General features: G+C 41.3%; 1 protein-coding gene across 3 annotated transcripts in view; it reads right to left on the bottom strand.

Annotated features, from left to right (window-relative positions):
* Nucleotides 1–18,152, bottom strand: part of nckap5l (NCK-associated protein 5-like) — a 58,463-nt gene that overhangs the window by 20,605 nt on the left and 19,706 nt on the right. For 2 of the 3 annotated variants that reach the window (XM_004560266.6, XM_004560265.6), the window contains exon 2: nt 6,922–7,007. Coding sequence is in view for 1 of the 3 variants with exons in the window: in XM_004560265.6 (XP_004560322.1) it covers nt 6,922–7,007 (86 nt within the window). In the remaining 2 variants the exon portion in view is untranslated. Of the gene's footprint in view, nt 1–6,921; nt 7,008–9,556; nt 9,911–18,152 lie in introns of those variants that run through there. The other variant, XM_004560267.4, reaches the window with a different exon arrangement.

Below are 18,152 nucleotides of genomic sequence, written 5' to 3'. Positions count from 1 at the left end.
GTAGATTCTCATATTAGACATGAAGAAACTTGAATTCTGCTCTAACGCTAATGCCGGTTCAAAATACACGATATCAGCCCATCTAATCTGGACCACATAGGGCGTCTGAGACTGGAACAAAAAGTTTATCATCTCATCTTGCACACTGTGTCACAATGGACAAAAAAAATGATGCTCCAACTGATACGCCTCATAAAGTGTGACAAAACAAAAATGCCACAAAGTCTTTCCACAACAGCTCACTCACTGTCGTGACGCTGACCGCTTTTTCTGTGTACGACTGCAAACATCACAAAAGCAGAAGGCGGCTGGTGTAGATGTAGTTTGATGCAGCTATGAAACTAAATTGACCACTGATGTCAGACATGCTGCGTCAGCTGACATTATCTGTTTACATTCTTTGTTTTAAAAAAAGAAGCAAACTTTAACTCTTTTTCCCCCATAAAGACGAAATTTGACGACCTTTATATTCAATACACATGCGGTCTGATGACCTTCAGAATAAGTTCTGGGATTTTCCAGTTTAGCCCCAGTAAACTGTACAGGCAGAGATAACCCTCTCTAATAATCGCAGTCATTTTGTTCTGGAAGCAGGCCTGAAATCTGACAAACTATTCAGCTCAGAAAAGAGAAACAACTTTTTACCCCAGGCAGGCATCCAAGGTGGAAAACAGTTAAACTATCAGCCATCATTTAATGACAAATTGGCTTCTATTTTTTAATTTCTGCACTTTTAATCAATGACTAGCAGATAAAAAAAATCCCAGCATTTTGGCTAATGTGTTCACATCATTTAAAAAAAAAAAAAGTATTCTTACTAACAGACCTCTTTTAATGCAGTTTTTGAACACACTCAGAAATATCTGGACTACAAAGCGGGATCGTATTTCTCCCACATTAGCTTCCCTTCCTTGGCTCCCTGTTAAGAATTGAATTTAAAATCCTTCTTCTCACATACAAAGTCCTGAAGGATCAAACCTCTATCACATCTTAAAAACCTTTTAGTATCATGTTATCCCAGCAGAGTGCTTCGCTCACAGACTGCAGGCTTACTTGCGGTTCTTGGAGTTTCTAAAAGTAGAATGGGAGGCAGAGCCTCCAGCTTTCAGGCTCCTCTCCTGTGGAACCAGTTTGGGAGACAGAAACACTCTCTGCTTTAAAGATCTGATTTAAAACTTCCCTTTTTGATAAAACTTATAGTTAGACCAGGATCAGAAGCATTTCTTAGTTATGCTGCTATAGGATAAAGCTGCTGGGGGGTTTCCCATGATGCCCATTTTCTCTCCACTCCCCTTTCTTTTCACTATTAATGTCTTTAAACACCATCACTCCATGATGCTAACTTTTGGCTTCTTGTTTGTGTTTTCTCCCTTTCTCTCTATGGTCTACATTTTTCTTCCTTCTTGCCAAGCACAAGTTTTCTTTCTCATATTGTGGGCATTTACTGTGCAATTTTAATGGGGTTTCAGCACGACTACACAAAATCTAGTAAAGCCAAAAGGTGGGCAAAGGAAGAATTCGTTACATTTTGAACCAGATCTGCAGCGCTGACCTTGGCAGATGATGCACTCGCCGACTGCTTTTCTGCTTCATTCATCTGCAGATAAATTGTTTCATCTACAAAGTGTCTCAAAACTGTGAAATATTTCAGCTGTAGCTGCCTCGTTTTGTCCAGCTAACAATCCATAACCCAAAGAAATGCAGTTAGCAGATCATCAATGAAAAGGAAAAGCATCAAAAGCTTCGCTGCTATTCATTTTCGGTCTCAGTGTTGATTTATATCGAAAGTAAGCCACATATTCATTGCCCTTTTGTTGGTACTACAGAGATAAACTTGCTGTAACATCTTTGGGAAACACGGAGAGGGGGAGGTGAACTAACAGACAGGGAGTGAGGGAAGGAGGGAGTGAGGGAGGGAGGCTACTTCTGGCTGCTTTCTGAACTGCGGTATTGTCACGATGGGGGTGGTATAAGAGGCTGTGACTGGCCTGAAAGTGCACACAGAGGCTCATTGACAGGGCAGAGGAGAGGAGGCTCGGTGGGTCCCGGCGGGGCTGCAGCAGTGCCAGCAAGCTCCTTCCACAGACTCACAGCCGCTGGTGCTGTCAGAGAGAAACCACGAGGGGAATGCAAACGGAGTCGATGCTGCTGCTCTGCTCAGCTCTTTTTTTTAATCCACCTACTACTGAGCGAGGCAATATTCTGAGCACATTTTTATTCATCACTGAGAGCAATTGACGATAAAAAAAATGTCCTTGCGACGGCATATTCTGATAGGATAGTGATGCGACAAGGTCGATGTGGGATGTTCATTTATTCACATCTGAACAGCCTGATCGCTGAATTTATTCTCAGGTGCAAGAAAAAGACTTAAAGGGATATTCCACTGATTTAAACATGTATTTAACCATCACAGTGGGGAAACTACACAGACTGAGAAATTTAAAAATAATAGAGTTATATCAGCTTTGGGTTGAGAGTTTAATTTAGCCATTAGCCCTGTAAGGTAGGGACCATACTCTGCTGCGGACAGCGTGGATGAGAAGTCAAGCCTGCTGTAGACGACTGCAGTGCAGCATTTCTGTGGACGACTCTGTGGAGTCACACATGTCAGCACAGAGCCTCAGTCCTACCCTTCACCAAGATCCGAGCATACTTGTGCACGCAGAAAGTCTAAAACACTTTTATGGTCTAATTATTCTTGCATCCCTTCACAGGCTTCCAGTAAAATTCACAATCAACTTTTAAATTCTGTTACCAACATATAAAGCTCTACATGGAAAGGCCTTTACCAGAACAGCTGGCCTCGCCAGTCCTCTGATGTGTGCATGTCGGGATGAATGCCTGACTGTATGGTAATCAGGCGATAAACTTAAATTAATAATTAAACTACCTGATGCTAAACAGTTTGCAAAAAAGAAATCTTTCGCCAAAACACAGAATTACAGTTATGATTGGTTCTCAGCATCCTTCAGCTGGAGGTGTGCCATTTGACAAGAGGGGGCATCCACACTTTCACTCAGTGTGTGTATCTTAATGGAGGATCCACCACATTAAAGGCTTTTAAATGAAGTAGACTTATGTGGAAAAGAGTTAAAAGTCCCCCCAACACCAAGTCTGCACCAGTGTGAACTCATAACGCATCCCACCCACTATCCAAACCTTCTGTTTACCAGGGCCAGCCAATCAAAAGGACGGGCTCTAAGAGATAATGAACCGAGAGGCTACACCAGTATAACATAAATAAGGAACTGCACTGGGAATCCCAACAAGCTTATCAGGCATCAGAAACAGATACTGTTTGAAATAATCGGTCAAAGTATCAGCAGGTTAACCGATAACAAAAATAACTGTTAGGAGAAGGATGTGATGAGTTGCAGTGAATGTAATATTCACTCGTTCCTTTATGCATGAGCAGTAACAAACATCACAGTCACTGTGCACAATATTTGCATTGAGTGGGCAATAAAATCCATTCCTGTGGAACCAGTTTGGACTCGTGGGACAGAAACTCTCTCTTCGACTCTCACGTTCAGCTTCAAACTTTCGTTTTGGTAAAGCTCACGAACGGGACTGGATCAGGTGACCCAGAACAAATCCTTAGTTACCCTGCGACGTGCTCAGGCTGCTGCAGGACTTCCACGATGCAGAGAAGCTTTCTATGCATCTGTTATTTCCGATTTTATAATCTTTGCATCTTCATGCTCCCTGCACCTTTCAACTCTGGAGCTGTATGTTTCTGATCTACTCCAACCGATAAGACTAGTGCAATTCATCATGGCCTCCAACCATGCATGTCACTGTATCCTACATGATAACTGGACAAATATGTCCAATACTAATAATATCACAATAACCCTATAAAGTCTGTTAAAATCATCCATAAATTTATTTTTATTTATTTTTAAAACAGTACTGGCAACTTTAACTTGTATGAAGACATATTCCTGCAGAACTCAGATCAGACAGCTCCAAATCACAGGGCACCGTAACACCATCTCAGAGGAACCGACGTTAGCCCGAACGCTGGGTAAGCAGAGGAGCAGCAGGAAGACAACAAAATCGTAATTAAATTAAGAATTAAATTAAGAATAAAATCTTCAACAGTCTCCAGAGCATCACTCAACAACATAACAGCAGCCTGACTGCACCTGCATGAGTGACTCGGTCTAACTGGGCTGAAGTGTTGTGGGAAAGTGAGTCTCTCCAACTGCAAGATGGGATCCAGCCAAAAGAGAAGAGAGCCAATATAAACCACAAACTGTGGCCCAAACTGTGCTGCTGCTGCTGCACGAATTCAAACCACAATTATCGATACCTTTATATACTTCTGTACTTCTGTACTTCCAACCAGATTATCAAGATAATCAAGTTAAAACAATCATCTGTCATTTTGCTCTTTTTCTTCTTTTTATCTGAAGTCAGGTCACAGTGGCAGCAGCTAAACTGGGTATTCCACACATGCTTTCTCCTAGCTACACTTTCCAGTTTCTCCTGTGGGATCCCAAGTTTCTCCCAGGCCAGATGAAGCACATAATCTCTCCAGTGGGTTCTGGATCTACTCTGAAGTCTCCTCCTAGTATGGCATGCCTGAAAAACCTTCAGGTAGACATCCAGGAATCCTTTGGACAGGAAGGAACCGCGACTCTACTCAGAGCTGCCCCTTGGTGTCTGAGCCCAGGCACCCTGCAGGGAAACCCATTTGACCTCGTTCTTTTGGTCAGCGCACAGCTCACAGGGCTGGCTGAGGCAGATTTGCCTTAGCGTGAACCAAGACGACTGAAAGAGACTTTGGTCATCAAGAAAATTAAACCCTGCTGGGAAACGTTTTAGCTTCGAGGAGTCTGGAGAGGAAGTTCAACAAATGCACGAAGTTGCAAAAGCTGAGGTAGTATGATGAGGATTTTTTTTAAAAAGGAGCAGCCCCCGCTGAGGCCCAAAGGTTGTCTTCACTGGCTCTGTCTGAGGTTTCTTTCTGTTAACAGGTTTTCTCCCCGTTGCCACCGACAGCTGCCTCGGTGTCATTCTACACTACTTTAAGGTTTTGGCCTTGCTGTGTAAATTCCTAAAATAAACTCGGCCAAAAAAAAGTCTTGGTTGTTTTTTATGTCTATAGAAATAAGGAAGCAAACAAGAGGACACGAGCAAGGATGCACGCATAAAGAAGGGATGAAAAAAAAAAAGAGCAAACAGATAAGATGAAGGTCAAAGTGAGCACAAAGTGTTTTGTTTTTGTAAATGCACCCTTCTGGAAAACACAGCCACTCAATCAGACATCGCTAAGTGTAAACACAGGGCAGCGAGGCGCCGCGTTCGCAGCTAAAAGCTCCAATCAGTGAAGAAAACAGGCAGGATCATGTGTTAGCCTCTGAGCCAAGCGGGCATGTGGTGCTTTTGTTCCTCCTAAAATGACTCAAGCGGATACCTGCGTATGAAAAATGTGAGCTGCGGGGACACTGCTGCACATTCATCAGCAAACAAATAAAGTGCAACTTGACACCAGAGGAATACTAACATGTCTTCTGCTGGAAACAAATAGCTGTGGTGTCCTTTAAACAAATCAGCCAGCAGCGACTGCTGCAAAGGACGGATTAACTTTTCATGGGTGTAAAGCATTGACACAGAAACTACCAACAAGCCTGATGACTAACAAGCAGGGAGACGGAGGAAATGAAACAGAGAAGTGGCACCGAAACCGAGTCAGAGATACATTTTTTTAAAGCTCAGACAATAAAAGAACTGAAGCAAAGGACAGAAAGGAAAGTTAATCTGCAGATACATTCATGATCGCCTGTTTTTTAATTGAAGATGCAGAACTTTCTTTGTGTTTGCTCCTTCTTAAATGTGAGCATGTGCTATAAAATCTATTACGGTTATATAATTAATATTTACATATAGAGTATACACATATAGGTTTGAGACTTGGTGATTAGTAACATTTTCATATCAATAGTGTGTGAAATTTTGGTTAAACACTGCAAAAAAACTCATTTCCTCACTTATCTGGTTAATGAGGCACACGGATGGTTACAGCTCCTTAAACGTGAGGATGTGGTGCTATTCTCCTTATATTAGATTTACAGTTACTGTATGTGGAACAGTTTGTGGTTTGGTTTTGAGATTTTGTGCACGAAACACCAAAACAATAAATCATTAACTCAACAGGTAGCAAATTAATACCGAGCAGAAGATTTTCAGCTCATTTAAAAACAAATATGAACATAACAGTTTAGATTAGCTTTCATTGCATGACATTTAAATAAACAAAATTGATGCCAGCTGAGTTTTCATTTAAATTTGTTATATGACTATTTTGCATCTTTATTCCGATACTTCCTGCCACGTTGCTAGCCGATTTGAATACGCGCTCCGACGCCATCGTAGGATTGGACACGTGCCAAGGAGTTTGAGGGAAACATTAACAGTGAGTCACGTTTTCCCTTTCCCCCCCTTTTTTCTTTCACAGTAACATCTTCACAATAATGTGCTGTGTGTGTGAGAAAATTGCTAAACTAGCACAGTCTAATCTGAGTAGTCTAACACAGGGTTAACCCAGCTGTGTACTCTGGGATTTTGAGTGAGTATGAGATTTAAATTTAATGGTACACATCAAAGGGTCTGATTAATAGTGAGGAAGTAAAACAGATGCTTTCTTGTGTGAAGGAAACTGTAATCAACTAAACTGTGGGTGTCACGCTGCAAGTGTGCTTTCAAAAGTGCCTTTGTTTGACATTGTATAACTAAAAGAATAACTGGCGACATTTAAGACGACATCCGGGCTATTTTCTGCAAATATGAAGGAGCGTGTGCCTTTTATATGTGACATTTTATAAGCTCAACAATGAATCAATTTGTACACAAAATAGTAAATAATAATTATTAGCCTTCAGGAAATCATAACATTATGAATCATGTACTCACCTGCGGGGTCAGCTCTTGTAATGATCCTTGAAGAGGAGTCAGTCTCCCGTCAGGCACCTCTGTCTCCCAACAACAAAACCACGGAGCTGGGGGCGAGAAAACCGGGACATGTTTTAAAACACAACAGCTCCGAGGCTGAAAATCTCCTCGGCACAATGCATGAGCGGACTCCCGGGAGGACACGGAGAAGGATATCTGAATCTTGGATTAGATTGCGGTATTTTATGGAGAACATCAAGTCTCTGTATTTCTCTCATTTCATAATTTGTCACACATTTGTGAAGATATGAAAAGAAAGGTGCAGTTTTAACCCCCCATCAAACAATGGGGAAGAATCCTGGATTCAGATCGAGCCTTTTTTGGAATAATCCTGCTAACAAAGACGAACCAACCAATCACAGAGGCTCCTCGGTGGAGGTAATAAACCCCCGGCCTCATCTTTCCCCCTCCCATCCTCCTCCTCCTCCTCTCTGCATCTTAAATCATAAGAAGAAACCGCAAAATCTGCCCGTGTGTAACCAGATCTCAAAAAGTTTGATGCCGGAGTTTAAGATGGGGTTTGAGGTCAATGTCACCTCTGCGATGGGACGCGGGGAAAGGCCGCAGCCTTCCTCGGCTCCACAAGCGAACAGGAAACCGAGAGGAGAGGAAGATGCTCCCTTTGCCCTCGGGAGACACCGGCACTCGGCAGACGCCAGCCATGCAAAGACCACAAGCCCCCGCTCCTCTATCTCGCCCTCTTTCCTCAATCTCGTCTTTCCTTTCATCTCTGAGTCATTGTAAAGTGTAATGAAAGAAAGATGGATGAATAATTCAGTAGACAGGATTTAAGAACTCCCCTTTTATGTCTTTCTGAGAATGCAGGACAGTGCCACACAAAGATTTCCTTTAAAGTTTCAGCCTAATGTGGGATTCCCCCATTAATCGAACTCCCCGTTAATTATGCTCGCTTTCTACAAAGGTTTACAGCATAAGTGGGGCGCCGCGTCTGCAGTAGGGTCTCCTCAGCCAGCGTTTTTTTTGTCTCGTCAACACAGAAATGTTTGGGCGCCGAACTGCAGTATTAACTCTTCATTTCTTCATTTCCAAACGTGCTCTATAAGGTAACGGGGCCTGATCCTGTTAGATCTTGTCAAACTGAAATGGGATTAGAGGTGTTGAGCATCTGCCCACTCAATCTGGGGTTTTAATAGAGCAAGAGCAGATCCGCCGTTCTGGCCTTGGTTTGCCAGGTGCTGAGAAACGGAGACCACAAAGTGGCCGGCAGATCGAGAAAAAGCCCTAAACAAGACTCTTACTTTCAAATCCTTTTTTTTTTTGAAGGTGGGATGATAAAAAATTTGAAATATTCAAGGAGACAAATTTAGGTTTTCAAAGTGGTTTGGTGGGATGCTGGGGATGAGGATGAGGATGAGGAGATTCATGGAATGAGGGCAGGGATAGGGGGAGAAAATTCAAAGGCGACTCAGCCAAAGCAGAGCGAAGAAATGCACAAAAGCTTCTTAAATCATGTCAGTCTCACTCTTGGGGATAGGCAAGGCCATCCGAGTATATGTCAAACACCACCCTTTCCATCTGCCAATCTGTAAAGGCAAAGACTGAAGTTCTCGCTGTGTACGCAAAGTGTGTAGGCGGGATATGTAAACAATGTGACAAAAACCTCAATCCTCACACGCTGGAATTAAGCAAGACTCGGGAATGGCTGAATCTCTCCCAAAAAATGTAGGCCAAAGTCATTTTTTTTCCTCGTTTTCTGCAGACGCACAGTGGTCGGTATCATTAATACAGATGCAGATAAATATCAAAGTGGAATAGAGATGTGTGTGAGACAGAATCAGGCTGGCGGGTTCCCTCGGCACCGCTTCCTGTCTGATGTTTGGCTACATGAACCGAGACGAATCGCACACAAGCAATATTTGGGATGAGGAGCGAGAGGAGGTGGGGGAAGGGATGGATGAGGAGAAGGAGGAGGAGGAGAAGGAGGAGGAGGAGGGGAGCTCCCTTCCCAAAAGAGGTCTGAGAGATTGGAAGTGAGCCATGCAGGTCTGAGAGCAATCACACAAAACGCAGGGATCCTTCTTAAATCTGTGCCAGCCAACCTCCACACCCATGGAGGAAGCACATCAAGGGTCCCTTCATCCTCCTGATATCACACATTCAGGCAGCATTCAGGCAGCACACCATCCACCACCTCCACCCACCCTCGTGCACGTTTGGCAGATTTATGGCACTTTGTTAGCGGGAACCAAAACAGGATTTGGAGCTGGTTCAGCCAAACATTTAAATAAAAAGGACACAGAGTGTTAACAGTGCTCAGCCTGCTGCTGTCATAAAATGTAAGCTAACCCACGGATATTAATGCTAACCTAAACAACTCACACACACATATGCACACAGGGAAATCAGCCCTCCTTTAGCAGTCATCTCGTGCCTATTCACGTCAAGTCAACACCACAAAACACGAGTCCCCTCGCTGTCATTTCAGGGAGAAAAATCTGCTTCACTTGGACACAGAAACAACATCCCAACAGGCAGACAGAGCGCCGGGCGCTGAAGACCATGTCAGCTGTAAAAACTGCATCACCAATACAAATTAACCCCCTCCTCCCAAAGTACACATTTTGGGTCATCTCACCTTTCTCCTTCTGCCTTTTCTGTCATCCAGTCATCTGAGAGCTCCTCACACCAGAATGAAACGTAAGGCACGAGAAGCAAAGAGGATAAAAAAGACATGAAAGGAGGCCACAACCTTACATTTCTGCTTTCCGGCCGCCGAGGAGATTACGTCCCCCCCCTCCCGCACCACCTCCTGTTAAAAGTGCCGTCACTTTGCGAGCGTGGCGAGGAAGCCGGTTTCCTCTATGCTACAGCTAGAAAAGGCCTGTCCTTGGGCATGAGCATTGTGTATGTGTCTGTGCTGTCTGCAGAGGCTGCCATGCCTCCCATTGTTCCAGGGCGAGTGAGGCAGGCTTCCTACCCCAACAGACCCTGCCTACTACAACAGCTGTGGACCAGCCCCCACCTCCCAGTTGCTCTCCTTCTCCCCTCCTCCTCCACCTCCTACAACTCCTGCCTGTGCTGCTGCTGCTGCTAAACATTAACCCCACAGCTGCCGGCTTGGGTCATAAAGAGGAGGAGAAGGGGGAGTTGTTTTCACAGGAGACCCTACCTTGTACGGACAAAGGGACGTAACAGGGAGAGGATATCCGACATCCCGGCCGAACTGACAGCAGCTCTGCACAGAGCCATTAAGTGCCCTAGAAAGAAAACAGGCTCTGCACTAAGAGGATTGTCCTTCTCTTTCACATTGGCAGTACGTGTTGGACAGAGTCCTGTGCGACGGCACAGAGGGAAAGACTGGAAATCAGGAGGAATCAGGAGGCTCCAGGTTATGATTACTTTCATTAGAAATTATAGTCTCAATTATTCTCTGCTGTGGCTTAGAGAAAATGGAGCAAACACAGCAGCTAGAGTTAACAGAGCCCAAATTATGTGCCGAGATGAGGTGACGGGAGGAGAGGTCCAATTCAGGGACTTCGGTTCATGGAGGTGAGACCTAGCAGGCAGCGGGTTCAGTTCAATTTGATTTATTTAGCACCAAATCAACAAACCATGTGGCACAAAGCTGTCACCCTGGGTTTGATTCTGTCCTCGGTCATTTGCTGCACGTCTTCCTCCTCTTCTTTGGATTGTAATGATATTGATATGATAGTGGTTAAAAGAGTCATTGAGGCTATTATAAAACCATTTACATACATCTGTAATTTATCATTTCAAACTGGTCGATTTCCAGACAGAATGAAAATAGCAAAAGTTATACCTCTATACAAATCTGGAAACAAACACCATTTCACAAACTACAGGCCTGTCTCTTTACTACCTCAATTCTCAAAAGTTCTTGAAAAACTGTTTAAAAACAGACAAATTTATAGATAAACATAAACTACTCACTGAGAGTCAGTACGGATTCAGATCAAGCAGATCAACATCATCGGCACTATTAGATTCAATAGAATACATCACAAATTCCATAGACAAAAAGCAATATGTGGCTGGGTTATTCATAGACTTGACAAAGGCATTTGACACTATAGATCATGATATATTAATAAGAAAACTGGAACGTTATGGTGTCAGAGGGGTAGCTTTAGATTGGGTCCGGAGTTATTTAAGTGACAGAAAGCAGTTTGTGAAAATAAATGGTGGTTGCTCCTTATGTATGGACATTGCTTGTGGTGTACCCCAAGGGTCAGTTTTGGGTCCAAAATTCTTCAACTTGTACATTAACGACATCTGTAAAGTGTCCAAAGTATTAAAAATGGTTCTCTTTGCTGACGATACAAACATTTTTTGCTCTGGTGATGATCTGCAGAATTTATTGGAGGATATGACTAATGAAATAAGTAAAGTGAAGTTCTGGCTTGATAAAAACAAATTATCATTAAATTTGAATAAATCTAAACTTATGTTATTTGGAAATAGTAGTTTAAATACAAATGCAAAGATTCAAATAAATGGTGTTGATATTGAAAGAGTCAGTGAAAAAAAAATTTCTGGGGGTAATAATAGATGAAAAACTTAACTGGAGAGCTCACGTAAGATATATTCATTCCAAAGTATCACGAAGCATTGCAGTACTAAACAAGGCAAAACAGGTATTCGACAGAACATCACTTCATATTCTCTACTGTTCACTGGTTTCACCATACTTAAGCTATTGTGCAGAGGTCTGGGGCAATAACTATAAAACCACATTACATTCACTTTTTACTCTTCAAAAAAAAGCAATTCGAATCATCCACAATGCAGGTTATAGGGAACATACAAACTCACTATTTTTGCAGTCTGAAATATTGAAAATTGACGATATAGTGAAATTCCAAACAGCACAAATTCTATTCAAAGCAAAAAATAAAGAACTGCCAGGTAATATTCAGAGTATGTTTTTTTTGAAAGAAGGAAGTCATAATTTAAGGGGTTTTTGTAACTTCAAAACAATGAAGGTACGTACTACAAGAAAAGGCTTTTGTGTTTCTGTTCATGGAGTGAAACTATGGAACAAACTGAATATGGAATTAAAGCAATGTCCAAACATAAAACTGTTCAAAAAGAGTTATAAAAATATGATCTTCTCGATCTATAAAGAAAAGGAAAATATTTAAATTAAGTGAATGTCTCTATTTAAAAACAAACAAACAAACAAAAAGTTCATGATGTGATATTATAGTATATAGTATATCAGAAATCTGTTCACTATTTTTATTACAAATTATATCAGTAAGGAAGCTGACTAAATATTCACTGATAATTTATGGCAAAGGGGTGGGATTAAATAAGTGTATACTTCTTCCCACTCCCTTTCAACATGTAAATTAATCAGAATGGTTTTTTGTATGTAATTTGTATAGTATTTTTTTCTCTCTTATTTCTTTTCTAAATGTACTTGTATATTGTTCACATGTTGAAATAAATTACCAATCAATCAATCTTCTCTCGCCCACCTTTCCTGTCTACTCTCAAACTGTCCTTTCATAATAAAGTCTAAAAAGCACAAAAAACATATCTGTGAAAAAATAATAATGATAAAAGAGGGGATCCACAAATGGCAAAACTGCTTTTTAAAACTGTGAATTTGGATATCTTAACATGGTGAGTCTATAGGGATCGACCTGCCATTAGAGCCAACCAAGTGCCCGTTAGAGGAACTGCAGCTCCTCTAACAGACAGTGTTGCCTTGACATTTCAGTCTCTGAGCCATTTTTTTCATTACACACACAATATTTGAAGTATGGGAGGAAACCTGAGCATCAGCAGGAAGAAAATGCACTACATTCAGGTGTTAGAACACACTCCGTGTCATCAATATTTCCTCATTTGACAGCTGTAATCTGCCCCACTCAGCAGACTCTCTCTATCTGTGTATCTGTTTCCATGCTTGCTTGTTTGTTGTTCATCAGTCCTGGAAGTTGCCACTTGTGACCCACCAAAAGAAGAAAGGTTGCACCGATGTTGGTGTAGCCACAAATAAAATGGAATCTATCGACTTTAGTAGCCGATGTTTATGTGTTGTGCAACATCCGTTTTGCGTTGGCTCGGAGACACTGGGGTGAACCCATGATTTAATAACGGCATCCAGAATTTCACAATCTGTGGATCCCCAAAAAGGAGAGAAAAATGGGGCCCGCTAGCATTACAGCTCAGCTGATGTGGATGGCATGACTGTTTGCATCCGGTCACACTGTCACAAGCCTCTCGTATGGGTGGATGAACACATCCTTTTTCTTTTTTGAGTAACTGGGATTTTTGGGGCAAGACACTTTGCTGAGTACTTCAAATAAATTTGTGTTAGCACCTCAAAGTAAGAAAGTACAGTTACGTTATGTTACGTGAAGATATTTGTTACACTTGGACCCGAGGGGACCCTAGCAGACGCATGGATGCGGATATATAATCCCGGGTTTAATGACTAGCCTGGATGATTTACTGCTCCCAAGTTCAGCCTGACCCTAGCTCAAAACCAGTCATAGTGGTTTTTTCTTTATCTTCTGTTGATAGCTTTAGTTAACTTCTAGAGGTTCTAACCTTTCTTTCCTTTTTTTTTTTTTTTTTTTTTTTTTTTTTAAACACAGAAAGAATTAAAGTTCCCTGAAAAAGTCTCTTTTCTCCAACCCACCATGTAAGAGTCAAATTAAAAATTAAACAAGTAAACTAAACTGTGAGTCTTTTTTTGAAAGCCTCTGATAATTACTTTTTAATAAAATATGCTGCTTTATTTTCTCAGTACAACAGTCCCAAACCCAAATGGGTCACACATTTCAGAAGTATGGGTGAGAAAATGTTTGGGGTTTTTTTGGTTTTAAATAACTGAAACAGTTATTAGTTCCAGATTAATCGCTTCAATCGATTAATGAGTTAACAGTGTGGCTGTTGTGCAGCAATCTTTGTGAATGGGGGGTCACGGCTTCCACAATCAGCGTCTTGTGTGAACCGGTCAGCGCCCTGGCAGGTTTCTCGGCACAGCGTCTCGGTGTGGTTTCTCTCCCCAGGTTTTCACCCGGTGTGACTCAGCTGCTGTCCTTATTAACAAGGCCACATCATCCTCACATACCAAACACAATAAACCAAGTCTGATGACAAAATGACTGGGAGCCACGGCAACAGCGAGAGGAAGAAAACACGGGTTTCATGAGCAGAATGTGGGAGGATAATATAATAAAGCAATAATGGATGGCAACACATCCCTGCAGCATCCCTGCCTCCGTAAACAACTCTTTAAATCGCAGATATGTAGGTCCTGATTTAAAGTAATAATATGACCCTAATTAACCAGACAAAAAAAAAGACACCTAACCCAAATTGACCTTGCCCCACACCAGACATCCTATAGTGGAAATCAAATGCCCCGGGGCACTTACAATTGTATTCAAATCTCAACAAAACACCCGAGCCCGTTTGGCAAGTATAGAGCTGCCCCAGATTCAGTTCCTGGGAAATGAGACGGTTTGTTTTTCCAAGATTAATGCTGACACTCATGAATCCCATATGGAAAAAATCACGGGAACCCCCAAAGACAAAAATGCTGCTTTATCAACTCAAATGAGCTGTTTGTCTGCGGAAAATTTCACAGGTCATCATCGAGAATCAACCACAACAAAGAAAAAAAAAAAAAAAAAAAAAAAAAAAAAAAAACACACGACAGATGCCGAGCCTCACATCAAAAATCACCCAGATCAAAAGAGCTTGTGTCCACTGAGGATTTATCCTCTTATTGCTGACACATATGGCCGTCCTGCCCAGTCTGTACTCACCACCAAGCCTCTAATCTGTGTCCGCCTAGTGGCTGAAAACTTTAAAGAAGCCGTCCTAATCATCCCACCACCACGTGAGCAATTAAACCGTTTCTGCTAAACTCCCAGGGTTCTTGAAGGGCATTACATTCATTCACAATTCACATTACACTGCGGTACAGACAAAAATAGCGTTTCTGTTTACTTTCAGCTCCTCTGGAGAGACTAAACTCTTAGCACTAAAAAAATGCACTTAGGGTACAGAAACGCTACCTCACTAATGGTTAAAAAGCTGTAAACCAGCACCAAAATGACAGTCACAAACCAAAAGCCACCACTCTCTTAACCAATAAAAACTGTTTGATGTGTGTATTCTTCATGTGTGGCCTTCAATCCGGCACTCAGTCATCAAAACCTTAAAAACCCATGCTATAATCATTGAAGAGCTGCAATAAAAACATGTAATCTGTATTTATTTTGACCAATTCTTAACTTTTTAACTGTAGTTTTGAAAGCAACAACCAGAATATCTTTATATTGTTGTTTGGAGAAAGCAAGACGTTTTAAGAGGACCTTGTATGTTTTTGTACCATTTAAAAATTACATTAATCTACTAAATAATCAGAAGAGCAAAGAAGTAAACGGCTTGTGGTGTCACTTTGTGATTGCCTAATGTCTTTCAAAAGGATGAGATAAGAGCCATCTGAGTCCATCTAATCAAGCTGGGTTGTTCCTCTTTGTGTTAAAGGGACAGTTCACCCCAAAATCTCTTTTTGCTTTGCCAAACTACACCCGCCAATCACAGCACTTTGCAGAAGGAAGTGTTCATCCTGCGATGAGACTGCGAGTCACAGCATGACAGGATGTAAGCTCGCTGCACGCTTCTTTTTGTTGGCGGATGTAGACAGAAAAAAATAGTCCCTACATGTTACTGCTCATGAGGTTTGTGGATTTTGTGAGTAAGTGCATCATAATTTTAATAAAGAGAAATTGATGCTGAGCAGTATTTAGTTGCATTATGTTAAAACGACTAAAATAGGCGATGCACGCAATACAGATCAATAAACAGCAGTACAGCTGGCAGGAAAAAAAAACATCTGAATTTTATTTTCGGGTGAGCTGTCTCTTTAAAACTTTTACTGATGCTCGGTGAGGAATCTGCTATTTTAAAATCTTCCATTATTTTCAAATTTACATTTAAAGAGCTTAGAGGAAGTGCTACAAGTAGGAAAAAGTAAAAGTATGGAAAAACATTTTTAAACTTGGCTGTGGTGGAAAACTTGGTGAAGTAAAGCAAATAGTGACAATGTGCAATAGAAAGAAACCTGTTAAATGAATCATGACAAACCAAAGGAGAGAAGTGCAGCTCTGTGCGGGACATCACGATACTCAAACCTTCATCAAATTCAGATGATTTTTCTCATTTTGTCATCATAAAAGGTGATTAATTGCACCATATCTTTTCTTCTCCTTTCAAACTGCATCCAGTGGGAGAATTGGCAAAACAATTCCTCCAATATGCCTCTAACAGTAGGGAATCCGCTTTTTTCATCTGCTTTGGCCCATTTTTATAAGACTTGTGAGCAGAGATGGGCAGTAACACGTTACTGTAATCCGATTACTTTTTTTCAAATAACGAGTAAAGTAAGGGATTACTATTGCAAAAACGGTAATTAGATTACCGTTACTTTCCCGTAGGAACGCTGCGTTACTGCGTTACTAAAACCGTGATTTTTTTGCGAGGATGTCTCATGACAGTGACGTAAGCGAGTGCGACGTTCATGGCAACAGCTGTGTGCAGATCAACAATGGATCATATATCGAGTGCGGGAGAGAGTATGAGCGTGCAGCGTTTAAAGCGTGGAAGTACTGACCTTACTTTGAGTTTGATTCCATAAAAAGTGATAAAAACATTAGCGTCCGTTGTGCGTGGGAAGAAAACTTCTTTTTACACCGAAAACCCCCCCTAAACAAGCACCGAGTGCGCAACGACGTAATGGGAAATTCGCAGAGAAACTCGCGGATTCTTCCACTGACCGCTGCGACACACCTGCACCAGGGCAAACCTCCACCTATGCCACTCCTGCTTTACAGGTGAAAATAGAGCAACAGGACCGCTGAGTCTTTGACTTTATTTATTTTCTGCTGTGTTTTACTTGCATCTATTTGAAAGACTGAGTGTAAACACAAAAAAATTTTTTATTTTATGTGCAGAAAATAGGTTTAAATGTTAAACTAATTTATTCAAGTCAGAGAATGTTGCATATAATTAAATTTTTGCTTGATGCATAAAGTTAAAAGATTAAAACTAATGAAACAAGTTTTAAAAAGAGACTTTTCCATTTGATTACATTTTGTATGATGGATTATGTAGAAAAAGTAGAATTGGGCTGAAAAATCTATCACTTTATCACCTCTTCAGGTTTTAAATCGTGTTTTTAAAAAGTAACTAAGTACCGTAATTAATTACTTTTGAAAAGAAGTAATCAGTAAAGTAACAGGATTACTTTTTTGGGGAAGTAATTTTTTCAAGTAACTTGACCAACACTGCTTGTGAGACAACCAGATAAAAATTGGAAAAGAAAATCATGGACACACAAAGGGAGACTTAACTTTAAAAGGCTCTAACCCAATGCTCTGCTTTGTTGCCTCAGCAGGTGGAGAACTTGCGTGGTGTTGCGGTTAGCCAGAAGTGTGGACCTAAAGCTTGAAGATCATCTAAAGAGCAGAACAGTCCTGTCACCAGAGGAGTTTGAGTATGTCCAGCCACAGAAAGAGAAACAGCAGCCCGATCAGTGAATAAGCTGGTATACTTGACAGGAAGGACTGCATCTAGATGGCTAGAAATGACTGGACTTTCAAAATAAAAGCAAGGCATAAACTGATAAATGTGCAGGTAAATTTGGCACATGCCCACCACCCTGGTGCCACTTAAGCCTTAAGATATTTTTAATGTGTAGAGATACTTTTCGTCAGCAGCTGTGAGAGTGCTGCAGTCACGCTACCTGTGGAGGTCTGACAGAGCAGTGTTAGCACTACCATATCGAGCTCAGAGGGAAGTCAGGTGCCCTCTTTGATATCTCCGGTGGAGGAAAAGGTGGGTGATAGGAAATCACAGTCAAATTTTTCCAAACATGCACTTACGACTACTTGATGCTTCATGTTGCCGACTGAACGACCGTTTTTGCAAATGTTTGAGAAGGCAACTTTAAATGAAGGCAACACAGAGACACCTGAACAGGCACTCAAATATAACCGAACATAAGATATACAGATGTTTTATTAAACATACTAATGTTAGTAATCCCTGCACATTCGTTCAGATTATAGCAAGAAGATTCTTGAACGATTCAGATGCTTCCCCTTTCACACTATGGGTTTCAGGGTTTCTGTATCAGCAATGTTTTATTAATATACTTGATAAAAATAACACAGGTCTATGGT

The sequence above is a fragment of the Maylandia zebra genome, linkage group LG20, assembly GCF_041146795.1.
Source record: "Maylandia zebra isolate NMK-2024a linkage group LG20, Mzebra_GT3a, whole genome shotgun sequence".
NCBI lineage: Eukaryota > Metazoa > Chordata > Actinopteri > Cichliformes > Cichlidae > Maylandia > Maylandia zebra.
This window is presented reverse-complemented; position numbering and strand designations above follow the sequence as displayed.